The sequence below is a fragment of the Sceloporus occidentalis genome, unplaced genomic scaffold, assembly GCF_023333645.1.
Source record: "Sceloporus occidentalis isolate IW3139 unplaced genomic scaffold, rSceOcc1.0.p SCAF_6, whole genome shotgun sequence".
Taxonomy (NCBI): Eukaryota; Metazoa; Chordata; class Lepidosauria; order Squamata; family Phrynosomatidae; genus Sceloporus; species Sceloporus occidentalis.
In genome coordinates, this window is record NW_028316986.1 from 32,997,623 (window position 1) to 33,024,421 (window position 26,799).

The 26,799-nt window shown below is 41.9% G+C and overlaps 1 protein-coding gene across 1 annotated transcript; it reads right to left on the bottom strand.

The window, feature by feature from the left end:
* Positions 1–22,982, bottom strand: LOC149310585 (protein RD3-like). The gene is made up of 3 exons (XM_089529255.1): positions 22,892–22,982; positions 4,370–4,696; positions 1–3,152 (listed from the first exon to the last, which is right to left on the bottom strand). The coding sequence occupies exons 2-3, from the start codon at positions 4,663–4,665 to the stop codon at positions 2,855–2,857; spliced, it is 594 nt and encodes a 197-aa protein (XP_089385381.1). The 5' UTR covers positions 4,666–4,696; positions 22,892–22,982; the 3' UTR covers positions 1–2,854.
* Between the last annotated feature and the right edge of the window lie 3,817 nt (positions 22,983–26,799).

The following is a 26,799-nucleotide window of genomic DNA, read 5'->3' on the forward strand; positions in this document are numbered from 1 at the left end:
TAAAAATTAAAGAAATGTATTTGAGAATGTAATACAACAAACATTCACTCACAGATACAAAAGTTGATCATATGACTAGAAAATGGCTTTACATGCTTTTCTTATATTTTCCCAAACACAAAAAGGAATACACATAGTACTAGTTACAGCAAGGGGAGTCCACAATAAACTAATGTTTGCCTTTTTTAAAAAATGGCCTATTAAATGTAGATCAATACAGACTGACAGAATTCCTCTGGGACAGCCGCTCCCTCCATCTTCCCAGGGGCTGAACTCTTGTGTTGGTGGAAAAGGTTTAAAAAGAAATGTCCAAGTAAGGGACTACATGCCATTAGCCTTTAAACTCCCATGTTTGGAAATTTTGCTTCTTATTTTAATGTTGGAAAAGCAATATACAAACACCATAACCCTACAAATATTCAAAGATACAAAAAATAATATAGCAAATGCTTGACTGTCAAAATAGTCTGGATTCTCCCCCCTTGCTCCTGAGTTTAAGTGTTCCAGGTTCAAACTGGATTTGATATTTTTAAGCCCTGAGTTTGGTATCAAATAATATTTTGCTTGTATTCTCAGGAAAATAAAGAGAAATGAGATAGAAAATTCTTCAGTGCAGCAAATCCACACTGCTCTGTTTTGTTAATATATTTGAAGGCTAACTCTAGAAAAATCTTTCCAAAGAAATCTTGAAGCCCAGAAAATAAATGATCCAAACTGTGCTCTCTTTTAATCTAATCCATAACTAGTAGTCGCAACCAGAGTAGGCCTATTGTATCCACGGGATGTATGTGTCAGTTTACCACTCGGCAGTTAATTCAATGGGTCTGTTCTAGTTGGAACTGAATGGTTTTTGTACATACTGTGATCAGACACATAAACAACTTTCTTCAGACAGGGAAGGAAAGCACAAACCAGTGAAAAGTTCTCATGCACAACCTTAAGTTTCAGATCACCATTAGGAAATGTGACAGTAGCTGCACCATGGAAACGGTGCATCAAAACCTCTTCTTTTCTTTTCACTAGCATAAGAGCTGGTAGCTCTTTCTAGTTTTAAAGAGCTCTTGGCAACAGAAAAGATAAATTTATGCAAGTCCGCCCTACCACGGCGTTGAAGAGGAGTATGCTAAATTATCTGCATGGATGTCTCTATTCCTCACAAGAATGGAGTCTTACCTCCATTGCTCTGAGAAGCAGCTCATAAGGGTCATCTAATTACTAATCTCTAAGAAGGTACAAACACCCCAGACAGCAAAATATAAATTAGATTAGCTCCCACTAAACAACTGTCATTCTCGTCTCCCACATTCACAAATTTGGGCTGGATTTTATAGTCAGTGAGGTTCAGCTTTCCCACCTCCTATTTTAGAGGCAAACCTGTGGCACTTTTGATGTCCTCTGATGTCCATAATGCCTTGTCCATGCTGGCTGGGGTTTCTGAGAGCCAACTCCAAAAGATCTGGAAGAGCAAAGATTCCCCACCTGCCAACAGATCAATGTGGGCCCTTTTATACATACATGGTCAGCCTTGTATGAAAGGTTTGCCATAACAATCAGCAGTATATCTTTGTAGGAACTCTTCGACTGCTTCAGCTCATGACACTGTTGTCACAGCTGGCTACCATTTGGAAAAGAGCATATTCTACTATCTTGTGATGTTAGCTGTTCATTTGAGATTTTGTTAAGCTGCATGAATTCTGTGTAGGAGTAAATGTGACAATGTTGCAGCTGGCTGTCAGAATTTAAGAGTATGGTCATGGGTACAGCAATTGCTTTTTGTGGATCCCTAGTTATACTGCTAGAGAGCCAGCATGTTCTCATTGGACTATGACTGTAGAGACCAGGGTTTGAATTACCATTCAGACATGGAAACCCACTGGATAACTCACACTCTCTCAGCTTCAGAAGGAAGAGGCAAACACTCTCTGAACAAACCTTGCCAAGAAAACCCCATGACAGGGTCACTCTAAGTCAGAAACAACTTGAAGGCACACAACAATGCATATGCTGCTAAATAACTGGCTGGAGCTGTTTAGGAGGTTGGTTTAAACAGGGGTAAGAAACTGGGGGGTTGGGGTCCACATCCCTCCATAGAATCCTCAAAGGGACATATACACCGACAAAATACACATTTCTGAAAAACTTTGAAATATGTTTGTGCCCAAATCTAGGGCAGTGCTCAAGATACCCCCAGGGGCAGTGGGAACAATTTCACCATATTTTTGGTCCCCTTGGACTATGTAAAGCCCAGGAGAGGCATCTTTTCCAACAGGAAGTGATCCTGAAGTCAACTTTGGGGTCATTTCATTAAAAAAAATGGCCTGGACAGAAATGTGTCAAAACTGACTCTCATGACCATTGGGGAACATTTCAGGAGAAATAACATTTGGGCAGCCTATGTCTGACTCTGCACTATTCCCCCTTGGTCTATAGAGTATGTGCATCCATGTTAGTTACAGTGGGAGAGATATCTGGAAGATGGTTGGAACAAAAACAGAGAGCTGATATTCACAATTACTTTCTGGGCTTCTCTTTCAGTTTCAGTCTACAGAAGACACACTAAGTTTTATGTAGTTTTTCACACAGCATACCACACAGCTGGCCACTTGTATTACTAGAGGTCAGTCTTGTATGAAAAGTTTGTTATGCACGCACACAGAGTGAAAAACACGAACAAGCACAGAGATGTATAGAAAAGATGTCCAAAATATGTTCGTGTGAATTCAAAACAGAACAGAGCCAAGAAAGGGTACCATATAGGAGACAAAAAAAGGCCAATCAAAAAGGGTAAATAAATAAGTAAATAAATTAATGAATGAAATGGTCTGTTTCTAAAATGTGATTGTTATAAATAAAATCAGTAGTCCTTGGTACTCCTGAATTCAGGCATGCTCCATACTCTCCTGGCAGGATCAGTGCCTCTCTCGACATCTTCCGAAATAGTCTTGATATCGCTGCTGAATGGTGAAATCCTGGCTCGGGATTTGAATGTTGTAAGGGAGAGGCTTGTTTTGTGCTTTGTGTTCCACTGTCTTGCAAGCTTCTTTGCCTCTTCTTCCTCTTTGCTCTTCTCAATGGCATCCTGCAGAACAGAACGGAAAAGCCGAGATACTTCCGAGGCTTCTGGTTCATATTCAGTAACAAGCTGACGAAATCTATTAGGCAAAAAGAAAGAAAGGAAGGAAGAAAGACCCAACACATAGTTCACACCTGGAATGGAACATGCACAAACATTTGAACTTTAAATCTATATTTTAAAACAAAGTGGGAAGTGCTTCTGTAAAGAGGTTGTTCATCTTGTGTGGAATTTTTAAGCTACTATGAAAAAAATAGCAAAATAATTCATAAATAATGTAAATTTAAGTAATTTCCAAAACCCAGAATTGATATATCAAGCAAAGAAAAAGATGTGTCAGGCCATATTAAGTGAAGCAAAGTTGTAAGTACTTTAAAAGAAAAAAAAAGCTGTGGAGCATTGGAAGATATAGGATCACACACACAATACTCTCGAAAGAAAACGGGAAAACACATCTTATTAACAAGTTTGAGATGTAGAGAAACAAATGTGGGGTACAGTCAGGGAAGGACAAATTACTTTTCCTATCAGTTACCATTAAAAGTATAGAGTCTTACAGACAGGCAGGCAGGAATCCTGTTGGGCAATTGTGAATCCATAACCTACAGTTACACCTTTGTAATTGCTATGTATTCACAATTCCTTTGCAGCCCCTAGTTTAGGAGCTATGTAGGGATTGTGAAAGTCCCCTAAACCACACTTACCATTAAGCAGCTGCTAGGTCCATTCCCATCAATTGGAAAGCAGTTGCCTTATGTTTCCACACATGCCCTCACAAGTGATCTCTTGTGATAAGGAGATTTGTGACTGGAGTCTTTTTTTATCTGTTGCACTGGAGATCACTGGCCCTTTGGGCTTCTCCAGATGGCCCCTCCCCATGACACAACTACTTGGTAGATTTTCATTAACATTAGAACCCCAATTCTGAAAGGCTAAAATGCTCTCCTAAGGTTTAGTTACTGGCATGGAGGTCTTTAAGTTAAGATATGCTGGCATTTTAGATTCTACCATTTTTCATTTGTGGAACAAATACTATTGGAACAAACCCCTTCTGAGAAAGTAAAGGAGAGTTTTCTGGCCTTGTCCTGGGTGTCAACATCACACACTAATTGAGTGTATTGACTATAGGTGTGATAGGGCTCACACACAGACACCAAGGTGAGAAAATGTGGTACCATCCTCCTTTTGCAACAAATCAGCCTGAACAATAAGGATTTACCTAGGTCGCAGCAACAATGTACCATGGCCACTGTCTTTTAACTCTCACACCAGAGAGAGGGAAAGGTGTCACCATACCTGATAATGACAGGCCCACAATAGGAGGGATGTATTTTGGAGCACATGTCCTCCAGCTGCAGACGCTCCCCTGGACTGATATCATAACTATGCTTTGGGTAGCTAACCAGCCAGCCATAGTCAACACCCGTCTTTATCTTACGATACTCATTTTCTCGCTCTCGCTGCTGCTTCTCCGCTTCCTTGATCTGCCAGCCAAGCTCCATCATCAGGGTCTCCACCACCATTTCTATGGGGCTTCTCTGGGAAATGCGACTGGAGGGTTCATTCCATCCAAACCAGGAGGCCAGTGACATGCTTGCTCTCTCCTTGCTCCCCGTCCTTTCTCTGCAAAGGGAAAAGTCAAGAGTTGCACATATTCTACCAATGAATCAGTTTATTTATATCCCACTTTCTTCCCCAAGAGTGGGGTCTCAAGGTGACTTAGGGCCTAAACAGACAGGCCTAACTAAAGCTGCTTTGGGTCACTTTGGAGGTATGCTGTTTAAATGATACATGTGTCCTAAGAGGCTGGAAGCTGTGCCAAAGCCATGCTCCAGTCCTAAGGTCTGGAGTGCAGCTTTGGCACAGCTTTTGGCCTCTTAAGATGCTTGTGTCATTTAAACAGCATATCTCCAAAGTGACCAGGTTTTATAAAGAATGACTTAGGGAGTTGGGTATGTTTCACAAGAAAAGAGAAGACTGAGAGGTGACATGATAGCCATCTTTAAATATCTGGTGAGATGCCATGTAGAAGATGGATCAAGCTTGTTTTCTGTAGCTCCAGAGGCTAGAACGTGAACCAATGAATTCAAATTACAGGAAAGAGACTGCACCTAAGTATTAGGAAGAACTTTTTTTTTTACTGTAAGAGCTGTTTGACAGTGAAATAAATGGCCTCAGAAACTGGTGGACTCTCCATCTTCGGTGGTCTTTAAACAGAGGTTGGATGGACATCTTTCAGTGGTTCTTTAATTGTGTGTTCCTACATGGCAGGAGGCTGGAGTAGATGATTTTTGTTGTCCCTTTCCACTCTTAAGATTCTACGATTTTACCAGGTGGAATAGGAAAGTCTTCACTTGATGGTGAAAAGACAACAGCAAGGGAACTTCCCTAGAAAAGGAGTTTCAGAGTGCACTTGGATAGATAGGAAATGGGAACGCAGGTACTTGGCCTTCTCTAGATTAATCAATACGCCACCAAAACAGGATTTTCTGGCAGAAAGAAGTTTCTGTTTCCTTAATTACTACTTATTTCACCTTGCCCTTATATTTTTGAGAAAGCAAATACATATGCAACTATTCTGCCAGGGAACAGAATTAAAGACTTTATAGGTCTCTAACAGCATCTGCTGGAAAAAACAAGACTACAGAGGGGGAAATGATGTTATGTGTACCCAATTATTTTCCAACTAATAACCTATGACAGGATGCAGCTATCCCATATTTAGCAGGCAGAGAAAGCCTAAGTGGTCAGCAGCTGCATAAAAGACTAAGTGAAAATCTTCCCAGTTAATCCCAACACCTAATCATTCTAACAGCAGGGCACCATGTGGGCATAAATCTATTCTCCATCTCTTCTCCATCCCCTTTGCATGTAGAATGATTTATTTACCCATTCCAGCTAGACAACCCAAAAGGATACCATGATTGATACTGCCAAAAGCTCCACAGAGATCTAGGGAAAACAGCAGGGTAGCTTTCCCCCACCAGGGTGATTGGAAAAGGTTTCATTCCAAAATGAAAATGGGAATGTATCTACAGTCATAGTGTTTCCAGGTAAAGCCTATCTCAAAGCCTAAGATTTCATGGTCAAGCCCTATGGTCTAGGTGAAACCTCTTCCAGTGTCATGGGGGCAGGCCCTGGTGATGTCATTAAGCATTAATCACAGTTGCACAGACTATGCCATACAAATAAACAGGAAATCTAACAAATGAGGATAACATATATATGCAGTTTTTAAGCCAATGCTCTCACCTTGAGATTCCTCCCTTTGGCTTTGGGGGTCCAACCCTGAGATGTGGGAACCCTAGTTACAGTCATTTGATATAACTTTAACTGCCATGGCTCCATCCCACACAGTCCTCAGTATTTATAGTGTAGTGATATATTCAGTATTCTTGGTTAGTTGTCCTCACAACTGCAGTTGTCAACATGCCAAGCCCTAAGAAATGCCACTTCCAATCTAACTTCTGGCCCAAAACTTTGGTGACAGCCATACAGCCTCAGGCACTGGGTGGCCATTTGTCCACTAGTCCAGCCCAACTGGCTATGGTTAGTGTCCACAATTTGAATTTCCCCACCACTACATGCAGCATTGCTCTGAAGGGACAGAATATCATGATCCAGCAGAGCATCAATGAGGGAGTTAAGAGTACTTCCCAGCAAGATAACTTTCCCCAGCCATGGCTGTACCCACACTATCAAGATACTGGGGGGCAGAAGGGCCATTTGGGAGATGCTGAAGGCTACACCTGACATGCCTGACTTTACACCATGAAGTACAACAGTCTAAGAAACCCCCATTCAATGATGGTAGTGTTAATATTCAGAGCATATGTAACAAAGGGACAACAGGTGCCTATACTGTGCAGTGAAAGATGCACTTGTTTCAAATTAACCTCAGAAAAACCCAATGTTTTAGGGAAATACTCAGCCCTCCTATGGTACTGCATGGATACCACAGTTGTCCTCAGCATTAGTCTAGTGCAGGAGCAGGTAACCTTTTTGAGCCGGGGGCCGGGATGCTGTCCCTCAGACAACTGGGGGGCCGAAGCCAGGGGAGAGCTTCCACCCTCTGGGGGCGGGGCTTTCTCTGCTCCCTTTCCCGACCTCCCCCTGTCTGAGAGACAGCTAGAAGTGGGGCGGGGGTTGGGAGAAGGGGTGACAGGCACGCGCCTGCTCCTCCTGCCCTTCCTTTGGAACACGCTGCCCATAGAGCTCCGCTCGGCCACCTCCCTGGCCCAATTCAAAAAGGATTTGAAGACCTTCCTTTTTGGCAACGCATTCCCCGATTAAGTTGTCCTATGGACCTCCTTCCGTCGCACCGGCAAGAGGACCGGCTAACTCGGGGCTTTTTTGTTTTTATTGTAATGTTTTTAATGTTGTATGTATGATGTTTTTAAATGATGTAAACCGCCCTGATCTGAGGAAGGGCGGTATATAAATAAAATTTTTATTATTTATTATTATTATTCCTTGGCCCCCAGCTGCATCTCAGAGACAGCTGGGGACCAGTAAGGGCCCGTGAGGGGCAGGAGCAACAGGCACGTGGCACCTGCTCCTTTCTTCGGGGCTTCGCCAGGCCTGAGGTGTCCTCCGAAGGACACCTCAGGTCTGCCAAAGCACCGTGGGGAGGAGGAGGCATGTGCCTGCCCTCTCCTCCTCGGTCCCTTCCTTCGGCCGAACGGGCTCCAAGGGGCCCTTTCGGCCGAAGGGGAGGGAGGCCGAAGGGAGGGGCTTGGGCACCCATCCCAGGCTTTTCCGTTTGGCTGAAAGGGCTCCAAGGGGGGCCGGGAAAGAGCCGGGGGGGGGGACGCCAGCGCTGGAGGCCTCTCCACTGGCTGTTTCCTGGCCCCTAACGAGGCCCAGGCCCCATCAGAGGCCAGGAAAGAGCTGGCGGGGGGCCGCCAGCGCTGGAGGCCTCCCCCTCTTTCCCGGCCCCGCTGGCTCCTTCCCGGCCTCCATGGAGGCCAAGAAGGAGGAAGGAGGCCAGCGGCCCCCCAAAGAACTCGCACGAGGGGCCTGGTCCTGCCGCCGACTGCCGCCGGCGCGGGGCCTTTGGCAATCGGCGGCAGGACCGGGCTCTGGCCGGTCCCCCGGCCTTGCCGGGCCGCATGTGGCTCACAGGCCGGGGGTTGCCGACCCCTGGTCTAGTGGATCTAAGCTTCACAAGTGTAAAACACTGGTACTTTTTTTAATTAACAGAGACAATGACCACCCGCATTGACTTCACCATTCCTTCTAGGCTTTTTTTCCAGCAACAGTAATCATTTGCTGTGTTGCAGATATGGGATGCAAATAACTGGAAACCAAGGCCCAAGGTAGGAGAGGAATACAAGCTTTATTCCATCCGACGACTCACAGAGGAATCATTTCCAGAGCCTGTGAGCCCTGATCTATGCCCAAACATCTATTTTTATAACATTAGAACAATAGGAGGCTGGGCTTCACACTCAGCCACAGACATACATTCCACATAGAGCATTTCCTATGATATATTACATTCGTTGTCATTTCTCTAGCTGACATTTCCAAATGCCTAAACACTTGTTTGCAAAAATCAAGAAGTGAAACTCTTATAAATATTGCTAAGTTGCAGATTGTTGTTGCAGTCTGGCTTGTCTGAATGGGTCCTACCAAAATCAGACAGATGGGAGGGGGGAGAGTGACCACAAAAGTCCATCTCCCTTCCTTCAGCAAATTTTTGGCTAACATAGCACATCTCATGTCTACACACTGACCTTCTGACATTTGCTTTTTATATTATCTTAACCAAGCATCAAGCAAGAAAACATAAGCCATTAGCTTTTCTATATATCTCTAGCAATATCCACCTCAGTTGTAAGCAATTTTGGTTATTATGCAAAGTATTTTAGGTGTTTAGAACCCCTTAGCTTTACAGAAGACCTCCTCCTGGTGAAGATGCAAACTGCAAGAACAAGTTTGTTGATACAGACAACAGAAATTTGCCTACATTTCTGGGCTCTTCTTGATGATGTGACTATAGGGGCTATGGTGATGAATCGTATAGTTGGAAGATGATGGGCACTACACCAGAGAGCCGCAGGGGCCTTTTTCAGGATCCTACTGCCTTTAGCAGTGAAACAAATATTGATTCTGAATGGGATCTTCTCAACTGTGGTGCCCCAAATCTAGCATACTTCCCCCACGAAGCTCTTCTGGTGCTAACCCTGATCTCCTTCTAGTCATACTATTTGATCCAGCTTCTTAGATGATTTTGCCTTTTTTTAAACAAACAAACTTGTTTTTACCTTAGATTAGAATCACAGAGCTGGAAGAGACCACAATGACCAATCAGACAAACCTGGTGTCATGCAGGAACACAAAGTGAAAGCACTCCTGACAGATGGACGTCCAGCCTCTGTTTAAACCTCCAAAGAAGGAAACACTATTCCACTGTCAAATAGCTCATATTGTCAGGATGACTTGTTTTCAAGTTGCTGAATAATGTGTTTTTCACTTGCTGAACATAAGCATATCTTTGGATGCTCTGTTTGTTTCTATTGTATTTCTTGTGCTTTGATGATGTTAGCTATTCTGAGAGCCCTTGTAGAATAGGAAAACAAAGGAGCCTAAAACCAGAGCCTGGAAAAGTTACTTTTTAGAGATTACAGTTCCTAGAATCTCCTGGCAAATTTCCTAGCAAACAGTCTCCTGGTACGAGATTCTGGGAGCTGTAGGCCAAAAAATAATGGCTAGCATTCTTGATTGCATTTACAGACTTGTAACTGCCTTGTATTAAGTAAGACTATGTAGTTACAAGTGTGGCACTACTGTCATGATTATAAATGCCCATCCAGCCCACCTTAAGACACGTTGGGCAAACGAAGTTCAGTTGGAGATCAGGCCACAAGAAGGATGAAATTTGCTGTCCCCTCCCACCAAAAGTATACAAAAATCAGAATTCTTCATTGCAGCCTTGCTTGCTGGTGGGAGGGAACTGGAAATGTCATCTTTCTTGTGCCCCAGATGTCAGCTGAACAGACCTCCTTCGCCCAATGCAGCTGTTACCTATTAAGACAGGTTGGTTATCAGGCCAGGAGACATTACTTAAGCATATATAGGCGGGATACAGACCGCCCAAAAAGGATGGTCTCCTGCTGCCCTTGTTTGCTCCGCAGGGAAGCCGCAGCCTCCAGACTGTGGGGCTTCCCCGCAGAGCAAAAAGAACCCTTAAAAAGTGAGTTCTTCTTGTGGCATGTTTGTGACGTCGCAATGCGCCAATGACACACTTGTGGCATCACAAACGCGCTGGGACGTGCAGACACTAAGCGTCCATCGGGTCAAAATGGCGACACCTGTGTGTACAGGGCACCGCCATTTTGACGCCCCGTCACATGCTAGGGGTGAGGCCAGTATGGGCGGTGTGCCTTCGGCCAACCCCTAGCACGTGATGGGGGCACACTTTAGGTCCGTCTGTAGAGGGCCATAGTTTCGGTTTCAAAACTGAGTTGAAGACTATCCTGTTCAGAGAAGCATTCCCAGACACTGCGTGACTATTATTTGTTATTTGACGTTTTTAATTTGTTGCCTACTTTACTTTATTGAACACTTTCCTGTATTGTTATGTATTATTTATATGTATTAAGCTATTATTTCTTAGATTGTACCCCATGGGCTGGTTTACTTTATCTATTTTATTGTTTGTATGTACAGCGCTGTGTAAATCTACAGTGCTATATAAATAAAGCATAATAATAATATAACTAAGTAGGAAATGTAGAATATTGACAAACTTTTCCAAGATAGAAGATGTAGATCAAGACCAAGTCTACTTGCTTGCCATTCTTTAACTGTGCTGCTTCATAGCAAAACAGAGGCATGACCTCGCTTGCAGATACCCTTAGGCCAAGAAGGGCAAGTGGCCTTGGCCTTGTGCACAGTTAAAGATAACAAACCAGAGGTGAATCATGTCACTATAAAGCTGGTTTATTTGCCCAATCTGTTCCTCAAGATCTTTTCAGCTACAGGAAGATCATCATAGGGAAGTTTGGTGAGCTGGGCCCATTTGTCATTTGCTTGATCACAGCATGCGGGAGAATCCACAGAGTAGTGTAAGTGCTACTGGTGTTTTCAATTTAAAGTTCACTTCAGGGCTAATCATCAGATTACCCACTGTAGCTTTTCCATTAGGAAGAGCTAAAAACAAATCCATAAAGCTCAAGTTTGGAAGAGGATTTTCAAAGCTTATTCTGAACCAATTTTTTATTTACTTAAAATGTTTCTGTGTCCTGTTTTTACTAAACCTTTGTGATATGAAATCATTAATCCATGCTGCCATTCAAATGAATACCCATAACTATGGACAAACATAGAGCATAATCTAACAAAAACTTTGCTGCAAAATACCATTGAACCATCTTGGCTTAAACTATTTGTCATGGCTTACACATCATTGAGCTTTATTTTGGAATCTGCGGTAGTTCGTGATTTCACTTTTGAGAAACTGTGATCACGGAGATTATGAATTTTAAAATGACACTGAAATGACACCTTTAAAATCCCATGATAGATTTGCCTTAGGTTGCTATATGTCGGAAATTACTTGAAAGCATACCAACATCTAAAAACTGTCAAGGACTAACCCAGTGAACAAGGCTTAATTTCCTATAGGAGAAATGTACAGCTTTATGCCTGCCTTGAAAAAAAATCTCTAAAAGCCCCCAGACTTGTATGACTTTCAAAAGTAATATTTTTAATGTTGGTAACAGCACAATATTGGAGAAAGAGTAATTACATATTGACTGCTTCAGATGATCCGTAGTGCTGGGTTTGTAAAGATGTGTTTAACAGCTCACAACATTTTCCACCTGGAAGCCCTCAAAGTAGCTTGACAGTTAAAATGGTATCAAAGTGCTATAATTCTGTAGTGTGAAAAGTCAGACAGCTATTAGTTCTACCAGTCAAAAGGATTGTGCAGCTATCTGTCTTTCCTAAGTAAGAAAAAAAATGTAAGGAAAATAAAAACCCAGACTTATCCATGGGTCATATCAAAATCCATGATTTTGATCATGAAACCTTCCCTCGACTTATATATGAGGTTGACTTGTACATGAGTATATACAGTATATTGTATATGGAACTGAGCCCATACTTACTTGTCTTATGGGACAAACATTATTTTTTAGATGCAACATTTCAGACATCCACTGAAAATCATTCACATCTGAAACTCTTGTATTTGCTGTGCTTGCATTCCTTTGGTCACTTTGCCTCCCCATTTTCTTTAGATGCTAAAATAATTTCTAAATTCTCAACTGAACTTTTAAGTTACTGCAACACTAGAAGTTTGGAGACCAAAGGGAAATTTCATTGGAGGGCAGAATTCTTATTTCTAATTACCCTGTTTCTATAATTATCTAATTCTTATAGCCTCGCTGTAGCTACAACCCTGGTCCGTTTACATGCTATGGTTTTAGGTGTATACTTGAAAAGTGTAAATTCAGCAAACAATATGATTGAATAGCAAGATTATATAGATTAAATAAATACATACTGCCCACTGGCATGGGGCAGAAAGTTTTCCACTGCTATATTTTTCCTCATCACACATTTTCTACCAATGTATTGTTCCATTAAATCCACAAACTCAGACTCTTCCACCTGTGTGGCATGGAAGTGACCTTGGATTCTCAAAGACTATACCAATGGAGCACAAGCTCTGGTGTTTTATACTAAGCTGGTAAGGCCCCAGTATTGGGTTGCCGCTCAGACAACCAGTTTTGCTAAACAGAGAGCAGGTGATTAGCAGAAGGTTGTCTACCAGGTGATGAATGGACCAAAGCAACTATGAACATAATAACAGTGTTGAAAGATAACTATTGGTACTGGTGGAGGAAAGTTCTTCACTGATGGAAGTATGACTCTTCAAGGTACTGTTTTGTTAATTAACACAATGAATAGCTACAAGGGCTAGAATCCAACTGATGGCTTACACTCTAATACTTCTTTACATAGGCTTTGCCTTGGATACACAAGAGGAGTGACTGTACTGACACTGCTGCTTAGGGCACAAAGTCTGCATCTCAGTGTAAAGTCAAAGACTTTCATGGCCGGCATCCATATTTTTTTGTGGGCTTTTCAGGCTATGTGGCCATGTTCTAGAAAATTTTCTTCCTGATGTTTTGCCAGCATCTGTGGCTGGCATTTCAAGAGAATGTTTTGCCTGGAAAAAGTTGGGTGTATATATACTGTGTGAGCCTGGGAATGCAGGAGTGATTTGCATGTGTATTGTTCTGTGCTGATGGCAGGCCTCAGGCTGCGAGGCTAATGCAAAAGAGGATTAATGTCTGCTAATTGGTGATCATTATCTGCTGGGAAAGCCCCTGACTCTGAGTGGTTTGCATTTGCTGAGTCCTCATTTTGCTATTCCTCAGGACTGGTAGCCAAATTTTGTTCACTTTAAGGGTTTCTTCTTTCCGGTTGAAATTATCCAGATGTTTGTGGATTTCAATGGCTTCCCTGTGCATCCTGTCATGGTAGTTGTTGGCATGGTCCAGAATTTCAGTGTTTTCAAACAGTATTTTATGCCCCGGATGGTTTGTGGCATGTTCTGCTACTGCTGATTTTTCCGGCTGGCCCAGTCTGCAGTCTCTCGTGTTCCTTGATTCTTGTTTGCACACTGTGTTTGGTGGTCCCAATGTAGACTTGTCTGCAGCTGCATGGTATGCAGTAAACTCCTGCGGCTGTGAAAGGGTCTCTCTGGTCCTTGGCTGAGCGAAGCATTTGCTGGATTTTCTTCATTGGTTTGTAAACCATTTGCAGGTTATGCTTCCTCACCAGTTTGCCTATTCTGTCTGTGACTCCTTTGATGTATGGTAAAATTACCTTCCCTTTGAGTGACTGTTTGTCTTCACTTCTCTGGGTTTTCCTGGGCCTGGCAGACCAGGCTCTACAGGCTAATGGTTATTCCAGCTCAGACATCAGAAGGGCAAAAGGAAAACCATTCAGAGTCAGGGGCTTTCCCAGCAGATAATGATCACCAATTAGCATACATTAATCCTCTTTTGCATTAGCCTCCCAGCCTGAGGCCTGCCATCAGCACAGGCCTTTTCTGTTTGGCTGTGAATGATGCTGATATCATGTGCTTTAGCTCATACCAAAGAAATTAATAACAGAAAATATCATGGCACTGGACAACCAGCTGCATCTGAAAGGGGCAAATGGCAGTGTCCTGCTCTGCAGTTTTGGAACTGGATATAAAATAATTGTCTTTCTTGTACTGTACATTTCTCTTATGACTATAAAACTATTATGGGGAGCTTTCCCCAATTCCAAGATGAGACCTGGCATCATGTGAATAATCTGGAGAACACTGTAGAGCAGAAGTGGGCAACATCAGTGTCTTAGGTTGTGTACAGATTGCCCTTTTAGGGCGGCCTGCACCTGCCTCTTTCCCCGACAGATCGGGGCCTGAGCTGCAACAGTGGCAACCCAGGAGGCCCCGATCCGCTGCTTTTCCTGGCCTCAGGAAAGCGGCAAAAGGCCACTTCCCTGCGGCCTGGAAAGGGGCATCCTTGGGGCTTCATGCCCCAAAGACACCCCAACAGCAGCGGGGAGAGAGAGAAAGGGGTCGCAATACGGAGAAAGGTTGCGATACGCGCGGCAGAAGGAGCTCCAAGAGCTTCATCTCTTGTTTCTCATTTTAAAAAGAAACAGCTGGTAATGACCAGAGCCAGCGTGGTGTGATGGTTTTAGCATTGGCCTATGACTCTGGAGGCCAGGGTTTGAATCTCCACTCAGCTATGAAAACCCACTTGGGCAAATCATACCCGCTCAGTCTCAGGGGGTGGCAATGCCCAAAGAAACCTTCCAAGAAAACTATTATAAGTTTGTTTTAGGGTCTCCATAAATCAGAAACAACTTGAAGGCACAACAACAACAATGACCAGAAGTTCATTTCCACTTATTTGAAGCTCATTTCCCTGTAAACACTGTGATTCCTGCACTATAAAGAATCTGTTTCTACTGCTGTGCAAATAAAATTGTTTTTTTTTTAATTTGCTGTCAAGTTGACTTCCACCTATGGTGACTCTATGAATTAGAGTATTTAAAGAGCACCATCATGAACTGCCCTTTTCCAGTCTTGCAAACTGAAAGCTGTGGCTTTCTTGTTTGGATCAATCCAGTTACAGTGCCATCTCCTTCTTTTCCTCCTGTTTTCCATGTTGCGTAGCAGTATCTCATAATGAGACAATGAAGTTATATAATTGTTTTATTTAAAATCTTCATTGAGAACCTGAACCACATAATACTTCCAAGTTTTGCTTTCAAGAAGAAACATATTTCCTGGAGGGTTTCGGGAGCATTCAGTTCACCTGCAACTCTATGAATTTCATAAGAGTTTACTTTAGCAAGGAATACTCAGAGGGTATCTGCCATTGCCTTCCTCCAAAATACAGCAGGCCTTTGATACCCACAGGGGTTTGGTTCCAGGACCCACTGTGGATATCAAAATCCATGGATGCTCAAGTCCCATTAAGTGCAATGGCGTAGTAACATGGTGTCCCTTATATAAAATGGCAAAATCAAGGTCTGTTTATTGGAATTTATATATACATATTTAATGGCTTCAAGCAGTGGATGGTTGAATCCATGGATAAAAAATCCATGGATAAGGAGGGCTGACTATATAGCCCACAGCACCAGGTACTCCTTGGATGTCCCCCATCCAAGTTCTATCCAGGCCTGGCCCTGATTAGCTTTCAGAATCAGATAAGATCTGGTGTATTTAGACCTTCCCGAAGTACAATTTTCCACATTTTATCTCCTCTTTGCAAATTTCCAGTGGTGGTATGGCAAACTGGTGGTATGGCAAATTTTCATGCCACTGCTATAAAATAAAATGTTCATCTCACCCTGAACACACCTGATCTCATTTCATTGCAAAATCTAAGTAGGGTCTGGCTGGGATAGGAGACCACTAGATATTTTCAGATAGGGCTAGGAAAGAATACCTAGAGCAGGGGTAGGCAACCTGCAGCCCGCAGGCCGGATGCGGCCTGGTGAGGCCTTGGGACCGGCCCCAGCCCGGTCCTGTCGCCGATTGCCGCCGGGGCCTTTGGCCTCTCGCGCACAGGGGCAAGGGGGACAATTGTCTATAGACGCCTCAGAAACATGCATTTATATTAACATTTTTTTAAAAATCAGCAATTTTTTTTGTGTGTCCCCCACTTTTTTAAAAAAAGTGTCCACCATTTGAAAATGTTGTCCTACATTTGTCCAGGTTTATTTATTTATTTAATTTTTTAAAAAAAATATTTAATTAGTTATTTTTTGGCTTCGGCCCCCCAGTTGACTGAGGGACAGCAACCCGGCCCCCGGCTCAAAAAGGTTGCCTACCCCTGACCTAGAGAGACATTGCCAGTGAGGGGTGATAATATTAAATACGCAAATGCTCTGACTCAATTTAAAGCAGCCCCCTATGTTCCTGTGTCTTCTAACATTGGCACTTCATATGGATGAAAATGAAATGAAGACGCTAGTTCTTTCCAGCTGCTACTCAGTAAGAGACACAAAAGAAAAATAGCAGTCAAATGATAAAATCAACTGCAACTCACTGATAAAAATATGACTTAATGTGTAAGATCCTAAATAAGACAAGTAAAAATGGCCATTGATGTGTCCTACTCATAAAGTTGATTGGAACAACAGACTGTGATTTCTTACTCGTATAACCAACATTAACGTCTTTTCTGAGTGGCTTGAAATAATTTTAAAGTGAAAGAAAGTATTCTCAGAAGCATCTGAAATCATCTACAGACCCTTCAATGACCTATTTAATGCCAAAAGCACTTTGGTTTGTATCAATTTAATCCCTTTGCAGTCAATGAAATTAAATCAGCTTATCACTCAGGTCCATGGGATATGATGGGCTCAGAAGGATTCAAGTTGTGAACTCTAGGTTCACAGCTTTGCAGCTTACAGCCTTCAGCATCAAGGTTTCTCTAAAACATCAGAGCTTGGAAAACTTCTTTTTTTGGAATCCCACAATTCCCATGCAGCATGGTTGCAGTCTTTGCATATGATATTATACTACACCACTGCTACAGGAAGTTACTTGGACTCCTTTAGCTGAGGGACAAACTACATATAAAGTGGGTCCTTGGTATGCACTGGGGTTTGGTTGCAACCCCTGTGGATATCAAAATCTGTGAATACTCAAGTCCCATTATATACAGTGGTGTAGTCAAATAGTGTCCTTTATATAAAATGACAAGATCAAGGTGTTTTTGTTTATATATATATATATATATATATATATATATGAGAGAGAGAGCTGTGGGTTGTTGAATTCATGGATAAAGTATCTGTGGCTATGATCCATGAGTATGTGTGTGCCATTTCTCATACGCTGTTTTTCGAAAACCCTCCCTGAAGCTGCATTTCACCACCCACAATTTCAGATACATGTCTATACTTGCATACATCTAGGAAAAGCAAATTACTGAAAGAGGTCTGCAGAGATTTCCAGTGCCATTACACTACAGCATAGATTGTACACATGCTCCTTACTGTGAACACATCAACACAGTCAACTGTAACTGTCCTGATCACTTGTGGTGTATCAAGTGATTGTCTGACCAAATTTCACTGACTCCACTCTTTGTGTCCCTTTACACTACATAGTTATGCTACTATGATATCACTTTAACAATTATGGCAATATCCTATGGAATCCTGGAGTTTATACTGTAGTAAGCTGAGGCACTTGAGAATTTTAGATTTCCCTCCCTAAACTTCAAATGAAAGCCAACATGGTGTGATGGTTTGAGCATTGGTCTATGCCTCTGGAGAGCAGGGTTGGAGTCCCTGCTCAGTCCTGGAAATACACTGGGTGACCTTGGGCAAGTCACACTCTCTCAGCCTCAGAGGAAGGCAAACCTCTTCTAAACAAAGCCAAGAAAACCCCATGACAGGTTTTCCTTAGGGTTGCCATACACTGGAAGTAACTTGAAGGCACACAACAATGACAAATAGCAAATCCCAGGATTCTATATGATGTTGCCATGGCAGCTAAAGTGAAATTAAAGTGTATAACTGTGTAATGTGAAATGGTACCTTGTAAGGAGAAAAGTTTACATAAACAGAAGAGAAACATGACCACCATGGATTCTGTGCTACACAAACTACTGGCAGGAACAGCATATAGAAACCATGACACCATTTTCACAGGAATTTCTCTTTGGCTGCTACTGTGTTCTGTTCTGAATTCAAGGTGCTTGGAATGGCATTTCAACCCTAAACACCTTGGAAGCTTGATACCCGCAGTGCCTTTCCCTGTATATTCCTGCCCAAGGACCGTGGTCTGTAGGAGAGACTGTCCTATATGTCTCACCAGTGGGGAAAATACACAGTGTGAAGGCAAGACCATCCCTACTGTGGCACCCCAATTGTGGAGTGCCCTCCTCATTGGGCCAAAACACACTACATAAATAAACCAGTTTGAGACCGCTTTAACTGCCTTGGCTCAGTGCTAGGGAATTCTGAGGACTGTAGTTTGTTGTGGCATCAGAGCTCTCTGACAGATGCACCTAAATGTCTCACAAAACTACCATTCCCAGAATTCCCTAGCATTGAGCCAGGGCAGTTAAAGTGGTCTCCACCTGGATTATTTCTGCCGTGTGTTTTGGCCCTTGGAGGCCCAGCTGGTGCCAGTGCCGTGCTTATTTTGACACCAAATTAAAATGTGACTTTTTATTAAAATTCTTGAGGTGTGATTTTATTCAATTTGTATATGTGCATGGATTTAACTATTTCAAATTGTTACATAGTTTAACATACTTTTAGACTGTATTTTTTATTTTACATATTAATTATTATAATTTTTTTAATTGATCTTATTGTGCAGGATGCTGAGATAAATGCTTTAATATTGGGCAGGATATACATATTTTAATACAATAAATAGTAACAGCTGCTCTTCAAGGTACGCACCCACGTATCTTCAATTATTGTCATCTTAGCAAGTATACTCCATGACCTCTTATTACTTGTTTTTTAGTGACACCTAAAGATCATAAGAAATGCAAAGCTGTTCTGTTAAATATCTTCCTTTAAAAAAACATTGTTTCTTTTTCATTTCAATGCTTTGTTTTTTTTAAATGTGACACCCATTAAATATGACAGATTCTCAATGCAGATCATATTATGAGTATATATAATGAAGAGAACTGCAGAACTGTTGTTCTTGACAACACAATGAATCATTTCTAGTTTGCAACATCCTCATGAAGGCATTGGCTGAACCAGGAGATTATTCCTATAAATAGCTTTACAATAATGCTGTCAAAACTGAGTACCTTTTCTACAGGGAAGCAGCCATGATGCAATTCCCCGTTTTAGATCTGCAATTACTGGATTCAAAAGTTAAGCATATTAATATATTGATTGCTTTCTTCCAAAAACAGTAATATGAACACAGGCTGCATTCATATACCAAATGCCAAATTCAAGACATGCAAGCAAAACAAATTAGTGACAGAAGGTCCAGTGCACTGGATAATACTGAACTTTGGCTTGAACTTCTGCCATAATCTTCATTTAATCAACTTTAGATCTTTCTCTGGCTCAATGCCCCTTCTTTCAAATATGAATAATAGAGACTTGTCTGGCAGGAATGAGGAGGATGAGATGTGGGGTGTAAAATAGAAATTTGTGCGCACAGCTGCACATGAATATCTCCTTCAAACAAATGGATGATGCTTTGAACCTCAGCAGTGTTATAATGACTGAAGGTGAGGAAAAAAGGAGTAAATGCTATCCATTCTCCCTTAAAAGAGAGTTGATAATAAAAACTGATAACACCAGCCACACATTTTGGTGCAGGGTCAGCAGTTTTTCCACTCTCCTGCACTCTTTGGAATACATGAGACTTAATCTGGAAGGCATTCCAAGCATACAGGTCTATTTCTATTAGTTGACCATGGGATAAGGAAGAGACACATTTGCACACTAGAATGACAGTCTCATGGTTGGCACCCAGTTGTGGAACTCAGCTGTTTCTATTCATTATCTGTACCAAAGTTGGAGAAACTTTGTTCCTTAGGACATCTTGTGCTACAGCTCCCACAGTCCTTAACATTGGTTGTGCTGGGAATTCTAGGCCAAATTACTTATAGAACAAAAAGGTTCATCACCCCTGAGCTATATAATACCACTTCAACTACATCCGCACTGCAGAAATAATCCACTTTGACACCGCTTTTAACTACCATGGCTGAATGCTATGAATTCTGGGAAATGCAGTTTCTCACAAGAGCATACATTCTGACAGGGAAGGCTAGTTGTCTCACAAAACTACAAATCCCAGAATTTCATAACATTCAGTCAGGGCAGTTAAAAGTGGTGTCAACCTGGATTATTTCTGCAGTGTGGATGCAGCCTTCAACAACCATCCTGTAATATGTGTACCTGAAGGTAAGCCCAATTGAATTCAATGAGGTTTACCTCTGGGTAGACATGAACAGAACTTCTCTGTCGCTTGCTGACACAATGAATTCTTATTAACATGCCTAGGATATTGCCATAGCAGAAAGGAAAGTGTCAGTTTTTGACACACAGTTTAAACAGCTTTCCTGAATCTGAACCACTACCACCACCCTGTGCACAGATGTACCAGACTGCAACTCCCATAATTCTAACCACTGGGAATGGTAATAATTGTAATCCAGCATATCTGGAGAGCAGAGGACAGGAATCGCTGGTCTTGACACATTAGGAAAAAGTTGTAAGAAAAATCAGAGGGGGAGAAAGAGGTTACCTCTAAGTTTATGCCAGTACATAAATTTCCTCTCCTTCCCACCCTTCACTCCAACAGAAAGAGGGTCAGCAACTGAACAAATGTGAAAGGAGAGCCAGGACATTGTGGAAACTTTTTTCTCCCTTTTCACACATTAAACCAGCCCTTGATAAGTCTAGAGATGCAGTTATCTCCTTGATGTTGTGTGCCTTCAACTTGTTTCCAACTCATGGTGACTCTAAGGTGGACCTATCCTGGGGTTTTCTTGGCAGGTTTCTTCAGAGGGGCTTTGCCATTGCCATCCTCTGCAGCTGAGAGAGTATGACTTTCCCAAAGTCACCCAGTGGTTTTCAATGGCTGAGCTGGGATTAGCACCCTAGTCCCCAGAGTCATGTTTCAATGCTTAAACCACTACACCATGCTGGTTTACAGTTACATTCTGACATACAAATAAATATACTATATACAAGTTGAATCTGAAATCCAAAATATTCCAAAATCCTGAATTATCCACATGGTGGCTGATAAAAGTGACACTTTTGCTTTCTGGTGGTTCAATGTACATAAACTGTGTTTTAGGCATAACATTATTATTATGTAATTTTTCAGAAAGTGTGTATAAAATTGGTGTTGTTGTTTTGTGCCTTTAAGTTGTTTCCAACTTAGGGCGACCCTAAGAAGACCCTATCACAGGGTTTTCTTGGCAAGATTGGTTCGGGGAGGTTTGCCATTGCCTTCGCTTGAAGCTGAGGGAGTGTGACTTGCCCAAAGGCACCCAGTAGATTTCATGGCCAAGCTAGGAATCGAACCCTGGTCTCCAGAGTCTTAGTCCAGCTTTTAACCAGTCTATGCATATAAGATGTATACAAAAGAAAAAAATAGTTTCATGGATGCTACTTTGCTATATGATATTTCACGATGGTGATTTTTCCCCCCTTTGGCTGCAAAAAGGATTAGGATGCGAGAGTTAAATAAAATATCCATTAATTGCCATGAAGACTCAAAATATTAATCTGATTTTTATGCCGACAATGTATACATTTACCAATAATGGGAAAGCTTTTTATTTTATATCAGCAATAATTTTAACTACATGTTAAACGTCAGGATGTCTTTTGCACTTTTGTACTCTTGCGTCTTTTGTTTTGTTTGGTGCATTTAAAAAAGCTCTTTTTCGTTGCCTTTGGCTAGCACAATACACGATGGTTTGATATGACGGTGATACTATACGATTTTGGGTGCTACTGTACTTTATGAGGATGACACATCATACAGTACAGTAGCATCCAAAAGCACGTAGTATCACCATCGTAGGCTGTATCGACATGGTAGAAATCATCCAGTTTGAGACCGCTTTAACTGCCCTGGCTAAGTTCTAGGGAATCCTAAGAATTGTAGTTTGTTGTGGCACCAGACATCTCTGACAGAGAAGGCTAAATGTCTCACCAAACTGTAGTTCCTTGATTTCCCTAGCATTGAGCCAGGGCAGTTAAAGCGGTCTCAAACTGGATTATTTCTGCAGTGTGGTTTAGATCTTGAAGGAGCAAATTCTTCCCAGTCCCATCAGAAGGTTGAAATGGAGGACAGGTCCTGGGGGGAGGGGGAGGAAGACGTCTGGTCACCCTGCGCAAAGGAGGACAAGGCAGAGCAAAATGTAGGACATTTCAGAAAAATGGAGGAGATGACCACATGACAGCTTAGGGCACTCATGTAAAAGCAAATGCATGTTCCTTAGTCATGCCCAAAATGGAGGACATTTTGAGATTCCTCTTAGACAAAAGGCTGAAACAGAAGACAGGTCCTGCAAAAGGAGGACAAGGCAGAGAAAAATGTAGGACGTTCCTGCAAAATGGAGGGCCCGGCCATATGAGAAGCTGAGAACACTGATGTAAATACAAATGCATGCTTCTTAGGCATGCCCAAAATGGAGGACATTTTGGGGATTCCTCCTGGGCATAAGGTTGAAATGGAGGACATATCCTGGAAAAGGAGGACGCCTGGGAAGGAGGGCTCCTTCCCAGGAGAGGCTCTTCCCGCCCAGCCTGCCCCCCTGGACTCACCTGGGGCCTGGCAGGTGCTGAGGGAGAATCCTGCGCCCAACAAGTCCGAGTTCCCTTGCGCTGCAGCTGCCTTTTCTCCGCTGTCTGTCTGACTCTGCTCCTCCACAGAACTCAGTCCTCCTCAGGAGAGAGGGAAGGCGGGTCGACATGGCTTTCCCTCCAGAAAACCCTCCCTCCTGGCGCCTCATTGGCAAAGGCTGAAGGGACACTCCCCCTCCACTAAGCCTCTTTGCTTAGGGGAGGTCTGTGTGTGTGTGTCTGTGAGAGAGACCAGCTGTCCTCTTTTTCCAGGACCTGTCCTCCATTTCAGCCTTCTGCCCAGGAGGCATTCCAAAAGGGCCTCCCTTCTGAGCATCCCTCACAGATGCATCCCTTTATATTTCTGTGAGTGTTTTCAGCCATCAAGGTTAGGCCATGTCCTACATTTTTGCCTTGACTGTCCTACATTTTGCATTAACTTATCCTGCTTTGCACAGGGTAACCAGCTGTCCTCCTTTTCCAGGAACCTGTCCTCCATTTCAGCCTTCTGCCCAGGAGGACTTCCAAAAGGTCCTCCTTTCTGAGCTTCCCTCAGATGCATCCATTTGAGACAGTGGTGCTGGAGAAGAGTGGCAAGGATACTCTGGACAGTCAGGAAAACAAACCAAAGGGTCCTGGGCCAGATCAAGCCTGGACTCTCCCTGGAAGCAAAGATGACAAAACTGAAGTTGTCGCACATTTGCCACATCCTGAAAAGGCAAATGGAAAAGGACAATAATGCTAGGGAAGGTAGAAGGCAACAGAAAAAGAGGAAGACCACATGCAAAATGGATAGACTCAATTAGGGAGGTCATGGGCCTGAATTTAGAGGACCTGAACAGAGCAGTGGAGGACAGGGGGTCTTGGAAATGTCTTATCCACAGGGTAGCAATGAGTTCTAGTCAACTCAAGGGCAGTTGGCAACAACAAAGTGCATTCTTTGCCAAAGCCTTAAACAATGAATTCTTATTTTATTTTCACAGCAACTGCTTAGAGTGGTGTGTGCCCCTTCCCCCTTTTAAGGCTCCTTCATACATACTCAAGTAGTCTATGATTTGTTATTATGCAGCAAGTCACATTCAGGTCCAGGTCCCTGGTGACCAGGCCTGAATGATGTAAACAGCTGGAAACATATTTCATGCATGGACACACTACTTACTACAAAGGTCCACAAGGAATGTTTTGCATCTGGCTGTAAAAAAGAAAGTTGTGAATGGCCCTCCTCAGATGGATAGACTATTATTAGCATTATTGAATATATTTTTTGTTTTGTTTTTGTTTTGTAAAGCACTGAATAAAGATTGAGATTGTTATGCAATGATAGATAGATAGATAGATAGATAGATAGATAGATAGATAGATAGAATTAAAACAATACAGTTTGACGCAATGTAAAAAATTAAAAGGAGAGTTAAATATGAAAAGTCTGTAGAAATGAACACATGTTTAACTGTTATGTGAAAAATGTTTCTGGGTGAGTCAGTTGAATTTCTAGTGAGACGTATTCTAGAAGTGTGGAGCCATCACTAAGATGTGCTCATGTGCCTCACAACTTTTGCAGTGCCTCCAAGAAAGATCTAAAAGTCAGGCAAATCCATAATGGAATACATGTAAGGTAACTAGGCCTGTCTATTTAAGGCTTTAAAGACCCATGTCTAGTACTTCAAGCTGAACCCAGAAACTAACTGTCAGGTTATTACTTTCCTAGCCTAAGGCAGGAGGACTTCTCTTTATTGTGTTGCAAGTATACTTAGCTCTTATTCTCTTCTTCCAGAGATCCCTGAAAGACTTCTACACAGCAGAGTTCAAAAAGTAATTTAAAATATTACCTATTAGAGAACTGTTTTCTTACTCATTAGTCACAAGTACTGAGAAACATCAATTGATAGCAAAAGTGAGATTCACTTATCCCTGCCAAGGGCTTTAAGTGCTTAGTTCTTCAAAATCTGAGTTTGAATCCTGTATGTCTATCCATGTTTGTTGGGCTGAAGGGCTAATTGCAGCAGGCAGTTAAATTTGGCTGGAAACGTACTTGAGAGTTTCCATCAATTTTCTAACAAGGATTTATCAAGAAGAAACTGAATTACATTAGAAATTTGCAAACTGTTAAGAAAGCAGGAAAGTTAGAATTCAGTGAAATAATGTCAAAAGGACTTCGGTACCCTAAAGGCACTATGACCCTGTCTGACCTTGGAAGCTAAGCAAAGTCAGCCTTGGTTAGTACTTGGATAGGAGAGTGCCAACAAATATGAGGGGCTAAGCTGTATTTCAGAGGAAGGAACTGGCAAAATAATCTCTAAGTATTTCTTGTTCAAGAAAGCCTTATAAAATTAATGACAGACAACCTGAAGGCACACACACACATACACAATGAGAGTTCAATGAGGTTTAAAGAGTCCAAATGTGAGTGTTGGTGAAAGGGACACATACACCAATCTGTAATTTCAGTATCACCTTGCAGCTAAAAGTCTTTCAACTTTTGGATATTAGGCAGGTTAAAAAATTAAACAGGCTGTCAGTCAGGTTGGGTGTAATATCAAGCTTTTGGAAATTTGTGGCTGGAAATAAGAGCATGAAAACATAGGCATATTAAAACAACAAAATTAATAATAGATATCTGAGTAAGTGAAAAGTTAAATTACACAGCATATTAAACATATTTATAGTCTAGAATCTCTTCCTTTCTTGCTTGAGAGCAAGCATAAGAAACCCTTCTCCCCAGTTTGAATCAAGACAAGCTAGGGGAAGTACTGTATATACTCATGTATAACTCTAGAAATTTTAGTCCAAAAATTGACCCAAAAAACCTGAATCGATTTCTCCGTGGGACAGTGTAACTCTTATTTTAAAAAAGGAACCATCCTCTGGTGAAAGGCAAGAGAATAATCTATCCTGGAAGCACTGACTCTCTTCTATTCTCTCATCTATCCAGCCTTTAAGGTGAGCACAAACAGTTATGCCTGCTGTAATTTTTTAAATTCTTTGGCATTGTTTTCCTTTGCTTCATCCTTTAGATCCTTTGTTACCTGCCCCTAAGTTTTATCCTTGACTTATCCACGGGTCATATCAAAATCAATAATTTTTGTCCCAAAACCTGCCCTCAACTTATAAATGAGGTTTACTTATAGTCAAGTATACAGTACACATAGGTAGAAGAGGCTTAAAATTCTTTATCCTCCCCACCCAGCCAGCTGTTATCTCCTGCCTCCTTAAATTTAGTCTATCCATACTTCAGCTTTAAAAAAATCAATTCTCCAGTTTGAACATGTAACTGAAATTGTCTGGCGAGGCTAAAAATAAAAAGAGGCCTATTTATGTATTCATTTATTTATTTATTACATAAGAGCTTTTTAATACTTATGTCAAATACTTAACCAGAGATCTACAGTCTTTTGGTTCTAATTAATTACTGAGGATGATGAGTCTGTCATCATAGATCTCTACTTTAGCTTTTTTATCCCCTGCTGCCTGGTAATATAGCACTTTATAAGAGTGTTCAGACTTCAAGCCTCTACAAGCTTGCTGGGTTTTAAATCAAAAGATAACTGGAAGATGGTTCAGGCCCTGTAGGCTGGCGAACAATTAGAAGTTATTAGCTCCAGTAAAAAGCACGGATATAAAAAACTAAATGCTAGGGAAATTAGCCATTGGAGAATATGGTACAATACAGTGGGCCCTTTATCTGCTGGGGTTTGGTTTGACCATTGCTCCACCTCCCATGGCTACCAAAATCCAAGCATGCTCAAGTCCTGTTATATAAAATGGCATAGTAAAATAGTGTCCCTTATACAAAATGGCAAAATCAAGGTTTGCTTTCTGAAATTTATATATTTTTAAAATATTTGCAAGCTGTGGATAGTAGCATTTGTGGATAAAGTATCCAGGGATAC

What these genes read in the sequence shown, in the direction of transcription:
- LOC149310585 (XM_089529255.1), bottom strand. Translation starts at nt 4,665, where the DNA reads ATGTCACTGGCCTCCTGGTTTGGATGGAATGAACCCTCCAGTCGCATT. An exon ending in TGTGGGCCTGTCATTATCAG is followed by an intron (nt 3,153 to 4,369) that starts GTATGGTGACAC and finishes TTTGCCTAATAG; the next exon opens with ATTTCGTCAGCTTGTTACTG.